Source organism: Panulirus ornatus, chromosome 20 (genome assembly GCF_036320965.1).
Source record: "Panulirus ornatus isolate Po-2019 chromosome 20, ASM3632096v1, whole genome shotgun sequence".
NCBI lineage: Eukaryota > Metazoa > Arthropoda > Malacostraca > Decapoda > Palinuridae > Panulirus > Panulirus ornatus.
In genome coordinates this window covers 41,133,367-41,153,807 of record NC_092243.1, presented here as the reverse complement: position 1 = coordinate 41,153,807, position 20,441 = coordinate 41,133,367, and the positions used below count along the sequence as shown (strand labels likewise).

Below are 20,441 nucleotides of genomic sequence, written 5' to 3'. Positions count from 1 at the left end.
GGTGATTACTGGTGCTTATGCACCTAGTCATGAGAAGAAAGATGAGAGGCAAGTGTTTTGGAAGCAACTGGGTGAATGTGTCAACAGCATTGGTGCATGAGACCAGGTATTAGGGATGGGTGATTTAAATGTGAAGGTGAGTAATGTGGCAGTTGAGGGTATAATTGGTGTATATGGGGTATTCAGAGTTGTGAATGGAAATAGTGAATAGCTGATGGATTTGTGTGCTGAAAAAAAGACTGGTAGTAGGAAATACCTGGTTTGAAAAGATATATATATAAGTATACGTATGTGAGTAGGAGAGATGGTCAAAGGGCATTACTGGATCACATGTTAATTGATAGGTGTGTAAAAGAGACTTTTGGATGTTAATGTGCTGAGAGGGGTAGCTAAAGGGATGTCAGATCACTCTCTTGTGGAGGCGAAGGTGAAGATTTGTGGACGTTTTCAAAAATTAAGAGAGAATGTTGGGAAGAAGAGAGTGGTAAAATAGCTTGGAAAGGACACTTTTGTAAGCAAGTACCAGGTGAGATTGAGCGTAGAATAGCAAAAGGTAAGAGCAAATGATGTGAGGGGAGTGGGTGAGGAATGGGATGAATTTAGGGAAGCAGTGATGGCATGTGCAAAAGATACATGTGGCATGAGAAAGGTGGGAGGTGGGCAGATTAGAAAGGATGGCGAGTGGTGGGATGAAGAGGTAAAGTTGTTAGTGAAAGAGAAAAGAGGCATTTGTACAAAACTTACAAGGAAGGAGTACAAATGACTGGGAGATGTTTAAAAGAAGGCGGCAGGAGGTCAAGAGGAAGGTGTAAAGGATGAAAGAGGGCAAATGAGAGTTGGGGTGAGAGAGTATCAGTAAACTTTAGGGAAAATAAAAAGATGTTTTGGAAGGAGATAAATAACGTGCAAAGGATAAGTGAACAAATGGGAACATCAATGAAGGGGGCAAGGGTGGAATTATTAACAGGTAGTGATGAAATGAGGAGAGAGTATTTTGTAGGTTTGTTGAATGTGTTTGATGATAGAAAGGCAGATGTAGGGTGTTTTGGTCAGGGTGATGTGCAAAGTTAGAGGGTCAGGGAGAATGGTTTGGTTAAGAAAGAAGAGGTAGTGAAAACTTTGCAGAGGATGAAATCCGGCAAGGCAGCGGGTTTGGATGGTATTGCAGTAGAATTTATTAAGAAAAGGGGTGAGTGTGTTTTCGATTGGTTAGTTAAGATATTCAATGTATGTATGGATCAGGGTGAAGTGCCTGAGGACTGGTGGAATGCATGCATAGTGCCACTGTACAAAGGCAAAGGTGAGTGTTCAAATTATAGAGGCATAAGTTTGTTGAGTATTCCTGGGAAATTGTATGGGAGGGTACTGATTGAGAGGGTGAAGGTATGTACAGAGAGTCAGATTGGGGAGGAGCAGTGTGGTTTCAGAAGTGGAAGAGGATGTGTGGATCAGGTGTTTGCTTTGAAGAATGTGTGTGAGAAATACCTAGAAAAACAGATGTAGAAGATGTATGGATCAGGTGTTTGCTTTGAAGAATACTTAGAAAAACAAATGGATTTGTATGTAGCATTTATGGATCTGGAGAAAGCACAAGAGGGTTGATAAAGATGCTTTGTGGAAGATCTTAAGAGTATATGGTGTGGAAGAAAAGCTACTAGAAGCAGTGAAAAGTTTTTATCAAGGATGTAAGGCATGTGTACAAGTAGGAAGATAGGAGAGCAATTGATTCCTAGTGAAGGGCGTTCTGCAGCAGGGGTGTGTAATGTCCCCATGGTTGTTTAATTTGTTTTTGGATGGGGTGATTAGGAAGGTAAGTCCTAGAGTTTTGGAGAGAGGGGTTAGTGTGTAGTCTGTTGGGGATGGAAGGCCTAGGAAGTGAGTCAGTTGTTGTTTGCAGATGATACAGCTCTGGTGGCTTTTTCAAGTGAGAAACTCAAGAGGTTAGTGACTTAGTTTGGAAAAGTGTGCGGAAGGATAAAGTTGAGAGTAAATGTGAATAAGAGCAAGGTTATTAGCTTCAAGGGGTAAGTTTATTGGTATGCAAGTTTAAATGGAGAATAATTGAGGAAGTGAAGTGTTTTAGATATCTGGGAGTGGACTTAGCAGCAAAGAGAACCATGGAAGCAGAATTGAGTAATAGGCTGGGGAGGAGGTGTAGGTTCTGGAAGGGCTGAAGAATGTGGGGAAAGGAAGAACATTATCTGGAAATGCAAAAATGGATATATCTAAAGGAAGAGTAATCCCAACAAAATTATATGGATGAAAGGCATGGCCTATAGTTAGGGTTGTGCAGAGAGGGTGGATGCGTTGGTAATGAAATGTTTGAGGACAATATGTGGTGTGAGGGAGTTTGATCAAGTCAGTAGTGAATGGGTAAGAGATGTGTGGTAATAAAAAGAGTTGAGAATGAAGTAAAGGATTGCTATGGGGTTTGAAGATATGGAGAGAATGAGTGAGGAAACGTTGACAAAGAGTATAGGTGTCAGAATTGGAGGGAATAAGGAGAACAGGGAGACCAAACTGGAGATAAAAGGATGGGGTGAAAAAGATTTTGAGCGATCAGGGCCTGATAATGCTGGAGGGTGAAAGGCATGCATGGGATAGAATGAATTGGAATGTGGTGTACTGGGGTCAACATGCTATCAGTGGACTGAACCAGGGCATGTGAAACATCCAGGGTAAACCATGGAAAGGTCTGTTGGACCTGGAGTTGTAGTTTTGGTGCATTACACATGACAGCTAGAGACTGAGTGTGAACATATATGGCCTTTTTTGTCTCTTTCCTGGCATTACCTCATTGCATATGAGGTGGTGATGCTGTTTCCTGTGGGGCGGCGTGGCACTGGGCATGGATGAAGGTGAGCAAGTATGAATATATACATGTGTATATATGCATGTGTACATATATGTATGTATGTATATATATATATATATATATATATATATATATATATATATATATATATATATATATATATATATATGTGTGTAAGTGCGCGTATGAATATATATACATGTGTACGTGAGCGGATGTGTCTTTGTCTGTTTCCTGGCACTACCTCGCTAACATGGGAAGTAGCAATCAAGCATGAACAAAAGAGTATGTATACATAGTACTTAGACAAATTTTTGAACAGAAAGATGGATAAGTACTTTCCTTTGTTCATATACAGATATAGGGAACACTAAAGTTAGGGTAAGCTTGTTAAGTGAATTAAAGATATTTTTGTAACAATTATATCATTTCGTGTTATTTACACTATGCTCATCCCATTAAAAGTTATTCATACAAAAATAAAGGATGTATTCATAAAATATACACTACACAACTCTGGTCCCACTGAGTTTTCCTTTTCCTAACAGGATTTGTTACCAAAATGCAAACCTTCATAAAGCTATTAACATCTCATAATTATAAAAACAACAACACATATCATCATGGGATATAAACAAATTTGAGGCTTAATACGTGATTATCTGGGTAACCCATAAAAGTTTGTGATTATAATATCATAACCCAGTTCCCTCTGAGCATATGAGCATCATCAACTGTTTATTCATATGAAGTACTGAACTATTCCCTTTGCCACTAATTCATTCAACCAAGACATATATCCTCCATACATTTGCATGAGGCTTCAATGCATAACAACTTTGATCAGCAGTTATTTGTTTCATGCTTATCATTCAAGTCATGTCTTTCATTCAGAATAGACTGGTACATGGAAAAAAAATCAAATAAGTCTCCACAATTCCTAAATGTCAGAAACTACAGAAATACCCAGTACTTGATCTTCTGCAGAATTCTACATGTTATTTTGGTAAAAGGCTGAGCTCCTTCTGCAAGTCCTTATGAGAAAAGAGAACAATCTTTGAAGAACTGTACAAAGTTAGAGGTTTCAGTCTTCCAGTCACAGTTTTTAAATACCAGTAAGTCTTCATCATTATTCCATTCACTTGGAAATTAAATCCTATTTGGTAGTTGCTTCCTGTTCTTTGTGTATATGCAAAAAAAAAAAAAAAAAAAAATTCAATGCTCATTGAAAAAAATATTAGAAAGAATGTAAAGGACTGATCTCAAGAAAAATGAAAACTCAACAATTTTCTTGCATACATCAGTATACTCTGGACAAAGTCTCTTAAAAGGCATATGGAGAATTCTATTATCATGAAACTGACTTTCTGTACATAACAGAAAATAAAATCATATTCTAATGAAAAAAGTTTACTATAAAAGAAATGAAATACTGCTATAGTACTTTAGGACGGATTCACAGTTCTCCTAGTAATACTTTTGAGCTGTCACAAAAACACAGACAAACTCCTAAACAAAATGGCACTAGGTGTATAAAATTTTCATTATCATTTATTAAGGAAAGCACATAATGTCTTAGGCATCTTGTACAATCTTAATGTATCTCTGATGCTCAAGGAATCGTCTAACATGAGTAACTATACAATAACATACCCGTCTCACTTTTTTTGAGGCAGATAACTCTGGCTTCACTTATTGGTATAATATCTCATTAAAGTACAGTACTTAAAACACAGTTATTTCCTAAAAATAACATATATGGTGAAATCTCTTTCATTCAGCAAACATCATATACTGTACTAAACCCAAAATCACATGCAAAAAATACCTGAAATCTTTTTCAGGCATCAGTGGAAGATGAGTCTTTTCAATTATTTCAATAAATCCACTGTTTAAGCTGAGTATTCACTCCAGGTATAAATGAAACTGTTCCTTCCATCCTTTCTCTCACCAGAATAACCAATATATATAGATATATATATCTTTCTTTTCTTTCTTTTAAACTATTCGCCATTTCCCGCGTTAGCGAGGTAGCGCTAAGAACAGAGCACTGGGCCTTTTTTGGAATATCCTCACCTGGTCCCCTCTGTTCCTTCTTTAGGAAAATTGAAAAAAAAAAACGAGAGGGGAGGATTTCCAGCCCCCCGCTCCCTCCCGTTTTAGTCGCCTTCTACAACACGCAGGGAATACATGGGAAGTATTCTTAATCCCCTATCCCCAGGGATAACATATATATATATATATATATATATATATATATATATATATATATATATATATATATATATATGTATACAGTTTTCATGAGTAAAATATTCACAAACTGATATCCTAATCCTTCCATTTTCAAATAATTATGAATACCATATATTATTTTCAATGTTCTCAAAAAAATTCACAAGGTCCTGCACATAAAGATTTCTATAAGAGCTGTTTAACAAGTACAATGTGCTTGTTACTTCAAATCTGAATAGGCTGGAAGTGGCTGCAGCCCATAGGCCTCCTGTCACATACCTGATTCAGCTATTCCCTCATCATCTGCAATAAAAAATTTAGAAATTCATTATCATAAACAGATCTAAGTTTTAATCAGAAAAAAATCAGAAATTCAATATCATGAATATATATCTTTCTTTCAAACTATTCGCCATTTCCCGCATTAGCGAGGTAGCGTTAAGAACAGAGGACTGGGCCTTTGAGGAAATATCCTCACCTGGCTCCTTCTCTGTTCCTTCTTTTGGAAAATTAAATTAAAAAAAAAAAATAGAGGGGAGGATTTCCAGCCCCCTGCTCCCCTCCCTTCTAGTCGCCTTCTACGACACTCAGGGAATATGTGGGAAGTATTCTTTCTCCCCTATCCCCAGGGATAACATCATCACACTAACTCATTAAAATAAAGTTTGTCTTACTTGTATCTATCAAACACAAAGATAAATAACATAGTACTCTACTGTTGTCTTTTTAAAGAAATCTTCTATTCATCTTGACACAAAAGAAAGTGAACTAGAGATTCTGCATAATTAGTTCATTAACAATGGCAAATACATGCTAATCGCATTGCATCTACTAAAATATTTGATAACATCTGCATTACTGTACATACATGGGTCTCTCTCTCTAAAATGTGTATATGATTACCATATATATATATATATATATATATATATTTTTTTTTTTTTTTTACTTTGTCGCTCTCTCCCGCGTTTGCGAGGTAGCGCAAGGAAACAGACGAAAGAAATGGCCCAACCCCCCTCCATACACATGTATATACATACGTCCACACACGCAAATATACATACCTACACAGCTTTCCATGGTTTACCCCAGTCGCTTCACATGCCCTGCTTCAATCCACTGACAGCACGTCAACCCCGGTATACCACATCGCTCCAATTCACTCTATTCCTTGCCCTCCTTCCACCCTCCTGCATGTTCAGGCCCCGATCACACAAAATCTTTTTCACTCCATCTTTCCACCTCCAATTAGGTCTCCCTCTTCTCCTTGTTCCCTCCACCTCCGACACATATATCCTCTTGGTCAATCTTTCCTTACTCATTCTCTCCATGTGCCCAAACCACTTCAAAACACCCTCTTCTGCTCTCTCAACCACGCTCTTTTTATTTGCCACACATCTCTCTTACCCTTACGTTACTCACTCGATCAAACCACCTCACACCACACATTGTCCTCAAACATCTCATTTCCAGCACATCCATCCTCCTGCGCACAACTCTATCCATAGCCCACGCCTCGCAACCATACAACATTGTTGGAACCACTATTCCTTCAAACATACCCATTTTTGCTTTCCGAGATAATGTTCTCGACTTCCACACATTCTTCAAGGCCCCCAGGATTTTCGCCCCCTCCCCCACCCTATGATCCACTTCCACTTCCATGGTTCCATCCGCTGTCAGATCCACTCCCAGATATATAAAACACTTCACTTCCTCCAGTTTTTCTCCATTCAAACTCACCTCCCAATTGACTTGACCCTCAACCCTACTGTACCTAATAACCTTGCTCTTATTCACATTTACTCTTAACTTTCTTCTTCCACACACTTTTCCAAACTCAGTCACCAGCTTCTGCAGTTTCTCACCTGAATCAGCCACCAGCGCTGTATCATCAGCGAACAACAACTGACTCACTTCCCAAGCTCTCTCATCCCCAACAGACTTCATACTTGCCCCTCTTTCCAAAACTCTTGCATTTACCTCCCTAACAACCCCATCCATAAACAAATTAAACAACCATGGAGACATCACACACCCCTGCCGCAAACCTACATTCACTGAGAACCAATCACTTTCCTCTCTTCCTACACGTACACATGCCTTACATCCTCGATAAAAACTTTTCACTGCTTCTAACAACTTTCCTCCCACACCATATATTCTTAATACCTTCCACAGAGCATCTCTATCAACTCTATCATATGCCTTCTCCAGATCCATAAATGCTACATACAAATCCATTTGCTTTTCTAAGTATTTCTCACATACATTCTTCAAAGCAAACACCTGATCCACACATCCTCTACCACTTCTGAAACCACACTGCTCTTCCCCAATCTGATGCTCTGTACATGCCTTCACCCTCTCAATCAATACCCTCCCATATAATTTACCAGGAATACTCAACAAACTTATACCTCTGTAATTTGAGCACTCACTCTTATCCCCTTTGCCTTTGTACAATGGCACTATGCACGCATTCTGCCAATCCTCAGGCACCTCACCATGAGTCATACATACATTAAATAACCTTACCAACCGGTCAACAATACAGTCACCCCCTTTTTTAATAAATTCCACTGCAATACCATCCAAACCTGCTGCCTTGCCGGCTTTCATCTTCCACAAAGCTTTCACTACCTCTTCTCTGTTTACCAAATCATTTTCCCTAACCCTCTCACTTTGCACACCACCTCGACCAAAACACCCTATATCTGCCACTCTATCCTCAAACACATTCAACAAACCTTCAAAATACTCACTCCATCTCCTTCTCACATCACCACTACTTGTTATCACCTCCCCACTTGCGCCCTTCACCGAAGTTCCCATTTGCTCCCTTGTCTTACGCACTTTATTTACCTCCTTCCAGAACATCTTTTTATTCTCCCTAAAATTTAATGATACTCTCTCACCCCAACTCTCATTTGCCCTTTTTTTCACCTCTTGCACCTTTCTCTTGACCTCTTTGTACAAAGGCAAAGGGGATAAGAGTGAGTGCTCAAATTACAGAGGTATAAGTTTGTTGAGTATTCCTGGTAAATTATATGGGAGGGTATTGATTGAGAGGGTGAAGGCATGTACAGAGCATCAGACTGGGGAAGAGCAGTGTGGTTTCAGAAGTGGTAGAGGATGTGTGGATCAGGTGTTTGCTTTGAAGAATGTATGTGAGAAATACTTAGAAAAGCAAATGGATTTGTATGTAGCATTTATGGATCTGGAGAAGGCATATGATAGAGTTGATAGAGATGCTCTGTGGAAGGTATTAAGAATATATGGTGTGGGAGGCAAGTTGTTAGAAGCAGTGAAAAGTTTTTATCGAGGATGTATGGCATGTGTTCGTGTAGGAAGAGAGGAAAGTGATTGGTTCTCAGTGAATGTAGGTTTGCGGCAGGGGTGTGTGATGTCTCCATGGTTGTTTAATTTGTTTATGGATGGGGTTGTTAGGGAGGTAAATGCAAGAGTTTTGGAAAGAGGGGCAAGTATGAAGTCTGTTGGGGATGAGAGAGCTTGGGAGTCATTTGTTGTTCGCTGATGATACAGCACTGGTGGCTGATTCATGTGAGAAACTGCAGAAGCTGGTGACTGAGTTTGGTAAAGTGTGTGAAAGAAGAAAGTTAAGAGTAAATGTGAATAAGAGCAAGGTTATTAGGTACAGTAGGTTGAGGGTCAAGTCAATTGGGAGGTAAGTTTGAATGGAGAAAAACTGGAGGAAGTAAAGTGTTTTAGATATCTGGGAGTGGATCTGGCAGCGGATGGAACCATGGAAGCGGAAGTGAATCATAGGGTGGGGGAGGGGGCGAAAATCCTGGGAGCCTTGAAGAATGTGTGGAAGTCGAGAACATTATCTCGGAAAGCAAAAATGGGTATGTTTGAAGGAATAGTGGTTCCAACAATGTTGTATGGTTGCGAGGCGTGGGCTATGGATAGAGTGGTGCGCAGGAGGATGGATGTGCTGGAAATGAGAGGTTTGAGGACAATGTGTGGTGTGAGGTGGTTTGATCGAGTAAGTAACGTAAGGGTAAGAGAGATGTGTGGAAATAAAAAGAGCGTGATTGAGAGAGCAGAAGAGGGTGTTTTGAAATGGTTTGGGCACATGGAGAGAATGAGTGAGGAAAGATTGACCAAGAGGATATATGTGTCGGAGGTGGAGGGAATGAGGAGAAGTGGGAGACCAAATTGGAGGTGGAAAGATGGAGTGAAAAAGATTTTGTGTGATCGGGGCCTGAACATGCAGGATGGTGAAAGGAGGGCAAGGAATAGAGTGAATTGGATCGATGTGGTATACCGGGGTTGATGTGCTGTCAGTGGATTGAATCAGGGCATGTGAAGCATCTGGGGTAAATCATGGAAAGCTGTGTAGGTATGTATATTTGCATGTGTGGACGTATGTATATACATGTGTATGGGGGTGGGTTGGGCCATTTCTTTCGTCTGTTTCCTTGCGCTACCTCGCAAACGCGGGAGACAGCGACAAAGCAAAAAAATATATATATATATATATATATATATATATATATATATATATATATATATATATATATATATATATATATATATATATTTTTTGCTTTGTCGCTGTCTCCCGCGTTTGCGAGGTAGCGCAAGGAAACAGACGAAAGAAATGGCCAAACCCACCCCCATACATATGCCTTGATTCAATCCACTGACAGCACGTCAACCCCGGTATACCACATCGCTCCAATTCACTCTATTCTTTGCCCTCCTTTCACCCTCCTGCATGTTCAGGCCCCGATCACACAAAATCTTTTTCACTCCATCTCTCCACCTCCAATTTGGTCTCCCTCTTCTCCTTGTTCCCTCCACCTCCGACACATATATCCTCTTGGTCAATCTTTCCTCACTCATTCTCTCCATGTGACCAAACCATTTCAAAACACCCTCTTCTGCTCTCTCAACCACACTCTTTTTATTTCCACACATCTCTCTTACCCTTACGTTACTTACTCGATCAAACCACCTCACACCACACATTGTCCTCAAACATCTCATTTCCAGCACATCCATCCTCCTGCGCACAACTCTATCCATAGTCCACGCCTCGCAACCATACAACATTGTTGGAACCACTATTCCTTCAAACATATCCATTTTTGCTTTCTGAGATAATGTTCTCGACTTCCACACATTCTTCAAGGCTCCCAGAATTTTCGCCCCCTCCCCCACCCTATGATCCACTTCCGCTTCCATGGTTCCATCCGCTGCCAGATCCACTCCCAGATATCTAAAACACTTCACTTCCTCCAGTTTTTCTCCATTCAAACTCACCTCCCAATTGAATTGACCCTCAACCCTACTGTACCTAATAACCTTGCTCTTATTCACATTTACTCTTAACTTTCTTCTTTCACACACTTTACCAAACTCAGTCACCAGCTTCTGCAGTTTCTCACATGAATCAGCCACCAGCGCTGTATCATCAGCGAACAACAACTGACTCACTTCCCAAGCTCTCTCATCCCCAACAGACTTCATACTTGCCCCTCTTTCCAAAACTCTTCCATTCACCTCCCTAACAACCCCATCCATAAACAAATTAAACAACCATGGAGACATCACACACCCCTGCCGCAAACCTACATTCACTGAGAACCAATCACTTTCCTCTCTTCCTACACGTACACATGCCTTACATCCTCGATAAAAACTTTTCACTGCTTCTAACAACTTGCCTCCCACACCATATATTCTTAATACCTTCCACAGAGCATCTCTATCAACTCTATCATATGCCTTCTCCAGATCCATAAATGCTACATACAAATCCATTTCCTTTTCTAAGTATTTCTCACATACATTCTTCAAAGCAAACACCTGATCCACACATCCTCTACCACATATATATATATATGCATATACATTATATATATTTATCATACTTTGTTGCTGTCTCCCATGTCTGCGAGGTAACGCAAGGAAACAGACGAAAGAAATGGCCCAACCCCCCCCCATACACATGTACATACACACGTCCACACACGCAAATATACATACCTACACAGCTTTCCATGGTTTACCCCAGACGCTTCACATGCCTTGCTTCAATCCACTGACAGCACGTCAACCCCTGTATACCACATGACTCCAATTCACTCTATTTCTTGCCCTCCTTTCACCCTCCTGCATGTTCAGGCCCCGATCACACAAAATCTTTTTCACTCCATCTTTCCACCTCCAATTTGGTCTCCCTCTTCTCCTCGTTCCCTCCACCTCCGACACATATATCCTCTTGGTCAATCTCTCCTCACTCATTCTCTCCATGTGCCCAAACCAATTTAAAACACCCTCTTCTGCTCTCTCAACCACGCTCTTTTTATTTCCACACATCTCTCTTACCCTTACGTTACTTACTCGATCAAACCACCTCACACCACACATTGTCCTCAAACATCTCATTTCCAGCACATCCATCCTCCTGCGCACATCTCTATCCATAGCCCACGCCTCGCAACCATACAACATTGTTGGAACCACTATTCCCTCAAACATACCCATTTTTGCTTTCCGAGATAATGTTCTCGACTTCCACACATTTTTCAAGGCTCCCAAAATTTTCGCCCCCTCCCCCACCCTATGATCCACTTCCGCTTCCATGGTTCCATCCGCTGACAGATCCACTCCCAGATATCTAAAACACTTCACTTCCTCCAGTTTTTCTCCATTCAAACTCACCTCCCAATTGACTTGACCCTCACCCCTACTGTACCTAATAACCTTGCTCTTATTCACATTTACTCTCAACTTTCTTCTTCCACACACTTTACCAAACTCAGTCACCAGCTTCTGCAGTTTCTCACATGAATCAGCCACCAGCGCTGTATCATCAGCGAACAACAACTGACTCACTTCCCAAGCTCTCTCATCCCCAACAGACTTCATACTTGCCCCTCTTTCCAGGACTCTTGCATTTACCTCCCTTACAACCCCATCCATAAACAAATTAAACAACCATGGAGACATCACATATATATATGCATATACATTATATATATTTATCATACTTTGTTGCTGTCTCCCATGTCAGCGAGGTAACGCAAGGAAACAGATGAAAGAATGGACCGGCCCACCCACATATACATGTATATACATACATGTCCACACGCACGTATACATACCTATACATTTCAACATATACATACACAGACATATATACACATGTGCATAATTCATACTTGCTGCCTTTATTCATTCCCGTCGCCACCCAGCCACACATGAAATGACAACCCCCTCCCCACATGTGCGCGAGGTAGCGCTAGGAAGACAACCAAGGCCACATTCGTTCACACTCAGTCTCTAGCTGTCATGTATAATGCACAGAAACCACAGCTCCCTTTCCACATCCAGGCCCCACAAAACTTTCCATGGTTTACCCCAGACGCTTCACATTCCCTGGTTCAATCCACTGATAGGATGTCCACCCTGGTATACCACATTGTTCCAATTCACTCTATTCCTTGCACACCTTTCACCCTGCTGCATGTTCAAGCCCCGATTGCTCAAAATCTTTTTCACTCCATCCTTCCACCTCAAATTTGGAGTCCCACTTCTCTTCCTTCCCTTCACCTCTGACACATATATCCTCTTTGTCAATCTTTCCTTACTCATTCTCTCCATGTGACCAAACCATTTCAAAACACCCTCTTCTGCTTTCTCAACCACACTCGTTTTATTACAATACATCTCTCTTACTCTTTAATTACTTACTCAATCAAACCACCTCACACCACATACTGTCCTCAAACATCTCATTTCCAACACATCCACCCTCCTCCAAACAACCCTATCTATATCCCACACCTCGCAACCATATAACATTGTTGGAACCACTATTTCTTCAAACATACCCATTTTTGCTTTCCGAGCTAAGGTTCTTGCCTTCCACACATTCTTCAATGCTCCCAGAACCTTTGCCACCTCCCCCACCCTGTGGCTCACTTCCGCTTCCATGGTTCCATCCGCTGCCAAATCCACTCCCAGTTTTTTTCCATTCAAACTTACCTCCCAGCCCTACTGTACCTAATAACCTAGCTCTTATTCACATTTACTCTCAGCTTTCTTCTTTCACACACTTTACCAAACTCAGTCACCAGCTTCTGCAGTTTATCATCCAAATCAGCCACCAGTGCTGAATCATCAACGAACAACAACCAACTCACTTCCTAAGCCCTCTCATCCACAACAGACTGCATACTTGCCCCTCTCTCCAAAACTCTTGCATTCACCTCCCTAACAACCCTATCCATAAACAAATTAAACAACCATGGGGACAACATCATGCACCCCTGCTGCAAACTGGCATTCACTGAGAACCAATTACTTTCCTCTCTTCCTACTCGTACACATGCCTTACATCCTCAATAAAAACTTTTCACTGCTTCTAACAACTTTTCTCCCACACCATATACTGTTAATACCTTCCACAAAGCATCTCTATCAACTCTATCATATGCCTTCTTCTGATCCATAAATGCTACATACAAATCATTTGTTTTTCTAGGCATTTCTCACATACATTCTTCAAAGCAAGCACCTGATCCACACATCCTCTACCACTTCTGAAACCACACTGCTCTTCCCCAGTCTGATGCTCTGCACATGCCTTTCACCCTCTCAATCAATACCCTCCCATACAACAACCCAGGAAGACTCGACGAACTTATACCTCTGTAATTTGAACACTCACCTTTATCCCTTTTGTCTTTGTACAATGGCACTATGCATGCATTCTGCCAATCCTCAGGCACTCACCATGAGACATACATACACTGAATATCCTCACCAACCATTCAACAACACAGTCACAAACTTTTTTAATAAATTCCACTGCAATACCATCCAAATCTGCCGCCTTGCCAGCTTTCATCTTCTGCAAAGCTTTCACTACCTCTTCTCTGTTTACCAAACCATTTTCCCTAACCCTCTCATTTCACGCACAACCTCAACCAAAACACCCTATATCTGTCACTCTATCATCTAACACATTCAACAAACATTCAAAATACTCACTCCATCTCCTCACATCCCCACTACTTGTTATTACCTCCAATTAGCCCCCGTAACTGATGTTCCCATTTGTTTCCTTGTCTTATGCACTTTATTAACCTACTTCCAAAACATCTTTTTATTCCCCCTAGAATTTAATGATACACTCTCACCCCAATGATACACTCTCACCCCAACTCTCATTTGCCCTCTTTTTCATCTCTTGCACCTTTCTCTTGACCTCTTGCCTCTTTCTTTTAAACATCTACCAGTCGTTCGCACTTTTTCCCTGTAAAAATTGTCCAAATGCCACTCTTCTCTTTCACTAATAATCTTACTTCTTCATCCCACCACTCACTACCCTTTCTAATCTGCCCACCTCCCATGCTTCTCATGCCACAAGCATCTTTTGCACAAGCTATCACTGCTTCCCTAAATACATCCCATTCCTCCCCCACTCACCTTATGTCCTTTGCTCTCACCTTTTTCCATTCTGCACTCAGTCTCTCCTGGTACTTCCTCACACAAGTCTTCTTCCCAAGCTCACTTACTCTCACCACTTGCTTCACCCCAACATTTTCTTTTCTTTCCAAAAACCTCTACATTGTACAAAGGCAAAGGAGATAAGAGTGAGTGCTCAAATTACAGAGGTATAAGTTTGTTGAGTATTCCTGGCAAATCATATGGGAGGGTATTGATTGAGAAGGTGAAAGCACGTACAGAGCATCAGATTGGGGAAGAGCAGTGTGGTTTCAGAAGTGGTAGAGGATGTGTGGATCAGGTGTTTGCTTTGAATCAAAGAATGTATGTGAGAAAAATTTAGAAAAGCAAATGGATTTGTATGTAGCATTTATGGATCTGGAGAAGGCATATGGTAGAGTTGATAGACATGCTCTGTGGAGGGTATTAAGAATATATGGTGTGGGAGGCAAGTTGTCAGAAGCAGTGAAAAGTGTTTCTCGAGGATGTAAGGCATGTGAACGTGCAGGAAGAGAGGAAAATGATTGGTTCTCAGTGAATGTTGGTTTGGGGCAGGGGTGTGTGATGTCTCCATGGTTGTTTAATTTGTTTATGGATGGGGTTATTAGGGAGGTGAATGCAAGAGTTTTGGAAAGAGGGGCAAGTATGCTGTCTGTTGTGGATGAGAGAGCTTGGGAAATGAGTCAGTTGTTGTTTGCTGATGATACAGCGCTGGTGGCTGATTCATGTGAGAAACTGCAGAAGCTGGTGACTGAGTTTGGTAAAGTGTGTGAAAGAAGGAGATTAAATGTGAATAAGAGCAAGGTTGTTAGGCACAGTAGGGTTGAGGGACAAGTCAATTCGAAGGTAAGTTTGAATGGTCATAAACTGGAGAAATTGAAGTGTTTTAGATATCTGGGAGTGGATTTGGCAGTGGATGGAACTATGGAAGCGGAAGTGAGTCATAGGGTGGGGGAGGGGGCGAAAGTTCTGGGAGCATTGAAAAATGTGTGGAAGTCGAGAACATTATCTCGGAAAGCAAAAATGGGTATGTTTGAAGGCGAGGCATGGGCTATAGATAGATTTGTGCAGAGGAGGGTGGGTGTGCTGGAAAGGAGATGTTTGAGGACAATATGTGGAGTGAGGTGGTTTGATTGAGTAAGTAATGAAAGGGTAAGAGAGATGTGTGGTAATAAAAAGTGTGTGGTTGAGAGAGCAGAAGAGGGTGTTTTGAAATGGTTTGGTCACATGGAGAGAATGAGTGAGGAAAGATTGACAAAGAGAATATATATGTCAGAGGTGGAGGGGACGAGGAGAAGTGGGAGACCAGACTAGAGGTGGAAAGATGGAGTGAAAAAGATTTTGAGTAATCGGGGCCTGAACATGCAGGAGGGTGAAAGGCGTGCAAGGAATAGAGTGAATTGGAATGATGTGGTGTACCAGGGTCGCCGTGCTGTCTATGGACAGAATCCAGGGCATGTGAAGCGTCTGGGGTAAACCATGGTAAGTTTTGTGGGGCTTGGATGTGGAAAGGGAGCTGTGGTTTCAGTGCATTGTACATGACAGCTAGAGATTGAGTGTGAACGAATGTGGCCTTTGTTGTCTTTTCCTCGCACTACCTCACGCACATGTGGGGGGAGGGGGTTGTTATTTCATGTGTGGCGGGGTGGCAACGGGAATGAATAAGGGCAGACAGTATGAATTATGTGTATGTGTATATATGTATATGTCTGTGTGTGTATATATATGTATATCTTGAGATGTATAGGTATGTATATGTGCTGTGTGTGGATGTGTATGTATATACGTGTGTATGTGGGTGGGTTGGGCCATTCTTTCATCTGTTTCCTTGCGCTACCTCGCTAACACGGGAGACAGTGACAAAGTATAACATATAAAGTTAATAGAAATATTGCAGTGGAATTTATTAAAAAAAGGGGGTGACTGTATCGTTGACTGGTTGGTAAGGTTATTTAATGTATGTATGACTCATGGTGAGGTGCCTGAGGACTGGCGGAATGTTTACATAGTGCCATTGAAAAATGTATATGAGAAATACTTAGAAAAGCAAATGGATTTGTATGTAGCATTTATGGATCTGGAGAAGGCAAATGATTGAGTTGACAGAGATGCTCTGTGGAAGGTATTAAGAATATATGGTGTGGTAGGTAAGTTGTTAGAAGCAGTGAAAAGTTTTTATCGAGGATGTAAGGCATTTGTACATGTAGGAAGAGAGGAAACTGATTGGTTCTCAGTGAATGTTGGTTTGCGGCAGGGGTGCATGATGTCTCCATGGTTGTTTAATTTGTTTATGGATGGGGTTGTTAGGGAGGTGAATGCAAGAGTTTTGGAAAGAGGGGCAAGTATGCAGTCTGTTGTGGATGAGAGAGCTTGAGAAGTGAGTCAGTTGTTGTTCGCTGATGATACAGCACTGATGGCTGATTCGTGTGAGAAACTGCAGAAGCTGGTGACTGAGTTTGGTAAAGTGTGTGAAAGAAGAAGGCTGAGAGTAAATGTGAATAAGAGCAAATTTATTAGGTAGAGTACGGTTGAGGGACAAGTCAATTGGGAGGTAAGTTTGAATGGAGAAAAACTGGAGGAAGTGAAGTGTTTTAGATACCTGGAAGTGGATTTGGCAGCGGATGGAACCATGGAAGCAGAAGTGAATCATAGGGTGGGGGGAGGGGCGAAAGTCCTGGGAGCGTTGAAAAATGTGTGGAAGTCAAGAATATTATCTTGGAAAGCAAAAATGGGTATGTTTGAAGGAACAGTGGTTGTCTTTTCCTAGCACTACCTCGCGCACATGATGGGGGAGGGAGTTGTTATTTCATGTGTGGCGGGGTGGCGATGGGAATGAATAAAGGCAGGCAATATGAATTATGTACATGTGTATATATGTATATGTCTGTGTGTGTATAAACATGTATACGTTAAGATGTATAGGTATGCATATTTGCGTGTGTGGACATGTATGTATATACATGTGTATGTGGGTGGGTTGGGCCATTCTTTTGTCTGTTTCCTTGCGCTACGTTGCTAACGCGGGAGACAGCGACAAAGCAAAATAATAATAATAATAATATTACTTGTAATGATATATTTTTTCAATTTACCCATGTGTACATTCAGAAATGGAAATGCACAAGGGAAGACGTTAACATCTTTAGTAATAAGATATCAAGAAATACAATACTGTAATAAAATAGAAACCAGTTGAAGAATTACATTCTTAATCCATGTACATGCGTTAATACTGAAGCCGAGTAGCTGGGTATATTCATAGATAGTATATGCAGGATTGATAGCTTCAGAGTCGGTGGGGCTGAGGTAGTAAGGAGTACAGCATGGTATCTGTATATCACAAGTGTAGGAAAGTTTCCCTCTCTATAACAGTTCAGTATAGCAGAGTATTTGATTTTCTGTTGAGCCACTCATTCAGTGCAATGAATTAATAGCTATATGAATGCATGCCTTGATGGGGGTTTATTTCAGCAAGAATCTTAATATCTTATGGTTCTTCTTAGTCATAAACATTGGATGTACCATTAATATATTCAGCATACAATATTTTCACTGAAGCCCTTTATCAAACTTCTGTATAATTGCTACAATCGTAAAGACAGTAAGTGTAAAATGCTGACGTTTGGCATGACTGAATTTGTTTGAGGAAGTTATCTCTTCTTGAAATCCAAAGGCTCAAAATATTATAACCTGTCTGGATAGAGGTCACAATGCAAGCTCAGTGAGTTCAACTAAACAAGGACAATGACCCAGCGGGTATACTGTGCAGCCTGATAGAGGCTCCATGGCTACTTCAAATGACAGAGAATAATAGTCAATCATTCATAATATTCTTTGAATTTCCTAGTTTCTTAATCATTGTTTTATCTATTGTCTTATCACATTTTGAGGTAAACTACATGAACCATATATGTAAGGTGTACACAGATGTACAAAAAAAGCAGTCACTATGTTGGCAACATGCCCATGTTGTTGTAGCAGGTAACCATGGCTGAACCAAAGAGGATGTAATCTCTCCTCAGATATGCATTAACATTTTCTACTTCATTTCATTTTCTAAGTCTTTACAATTGAATTTCATATAATTTCATACAATTAGCAGTAAATTATATGAACCAAAAGCACTGCAGCTGATCTCGTGGAGTAACCTCTTCTTCTATTATACAATAACTTTATTTATGCTTAGCTTTTCAAGCTTAATAATTGTTTCATATACTATACTATTCTATCAAGTTTTGCAATACATTTAATCAATCACTTGTTTATAGTGAACATGAATGCACGTACATGTATACTGATATAATAACAAGTCACTACATTATCCACTTGCCTAATCTACTAAAATGGCTGAGTGCAGCTCGTCATCATGAGGAAGCGATCTCTTATTGGATTATACAGCTTAGTTTCCCTCTATAAGTGATTATTATATATATTGCTCTTTTAAATTTTGCAGCAAGTTGGATAAACCAAAAATGTAGGGGGAACATGAATTTATACATATGTGCATACAAAAATGAGCCTCTACATCAGAAGGGTATCCATGCTGTTTATTACATAATAGCCAACTGTGGCTGAACTCGTTGAAGTAATCTCTTCTTCAATTATACAATAATATTCGATATTTTGCTCAGTTTCTTTGTCTTAATGACTGTGTTGTAATTATTGTTTTGTAGTAAATTACATGAAAAATAACCTGAAAACGTATGTACATGTAAACATGTATATAGATACAAGTCCCGACTGTGAAGTACCCAAATGACCAGAGTAACTGATGGCAGACTGACAATTTTCCATAGAAACTTTGCTGAACTAAATACATTTCTCTGTAGTATACAATACCAAGCGGTGTATATGAAATATGTTTTCATTTTTGTTGGGACTGTTAGCAGTATTACAGTGTATTACAACAATCATTATTCATCAGTAATGTAAGCATAAGCTGTTAACATTCATATGTGTCCTTTGAATTATCTGCAATATTCTTATGGGGATAGGGGAGAAAGAATACTTCCCATGTATTCCCCATGTGTTGTAGAAGGCAACTAAAGGATGCGGGAGCAAGGTGAAGGCATGTGTGATAGAGTATGAGAAGTAAATTCTAGATTGATGTGGGTAAAGCTGAAAGAGGATGGAGAGAGATGGGTGATTATTGGTGCTTCAGCATCTGGTCATGAGAAGAAAGATCATGAGAGGCAAGTGTTTTGAGAGCAGCTGAGTGAGTGTGTCAGCAGCTTTCATGTTTGAGACTGGGTATTAGAGAGTGAAGACTTAAATGCGAAGGTGAGTAATGTGGCAGTTGAGGATGTAATTGGTGCACATTGTGTATTCAGTGTTGTGAATGGAAATGGCAAAGAACTTGTGGATTTAAGTGCTGAAAAAAGACTGATGATTGGGAATACCTGGTTTAAAAAGAGAGATATACATAAGTATACATATGTGAGTAGGAAAAATCGTCAAAGGACATTATTGGATTAATCGTCAAAGGACATTATTGGATTAAGTGTTAATTGACAGGAGTGTAAAAGAGACTTTTGGATGTTAATGTGATGAGAGGGGCAGCTGGAAGGATGCCTGATCACTATCTTGTGGAGGTGAAGGTGGAGACTTGTAGATGTTGGGGGGAAGAAAGTGGTGAAAGTAAATGAGCTTGGAAAGGACACTTGTGTGAAGAAGTACCAGGAGAGATTGAGTGTAGAATGGCTAAAGGTGAGAGCAAATGACGTGAGGGAAGTGGGCGAGGAATGGGATGTATTTAGGGAAGCAGTGATGGCTTGCACAAAAGATGCATGTGGTATGAGAAAGGCAGACTAGATTTTTGCCTCTTCTCCATATAGAATAAAAATGCAGTGGTCAGTAAGAACTCGTATGGATTCAGTGCAGTTGTATTGCCAAACTGCAACTGAGG

At 40.5% G+C, this 20,441-nt stretch overlaps 1 protein-coding gene across 2 annotated transcripts in view; it reads right to left on the bottom strand.

The window, feature by feature from the left end:
* Positions 1-1,782: 1,782 nt before the first annotated feature.
* Positions 1,783-20,441, bottom strand: part of LOC139755960 (tyrosine-protein phosphatase 10D-like) — a 657,464-nt gene continuing 638,805 nt past the window's right edge. For both annotated transcript variants that reach the window (XM_071674794.1, XM_071674795.1), the window contains one exon: positions 1,783-5,353. Coding sequence is in view for 1 of the 2 variants with exons in the window: in XM_071674795.1 (XP_071530896.1) it covers positions 5,322-5,353 (32 nt within the window). In the remaining variant the exon portion in view is untranslated. The remainder of the gene's footprint in view (positions 5,354-20,441) is intronic.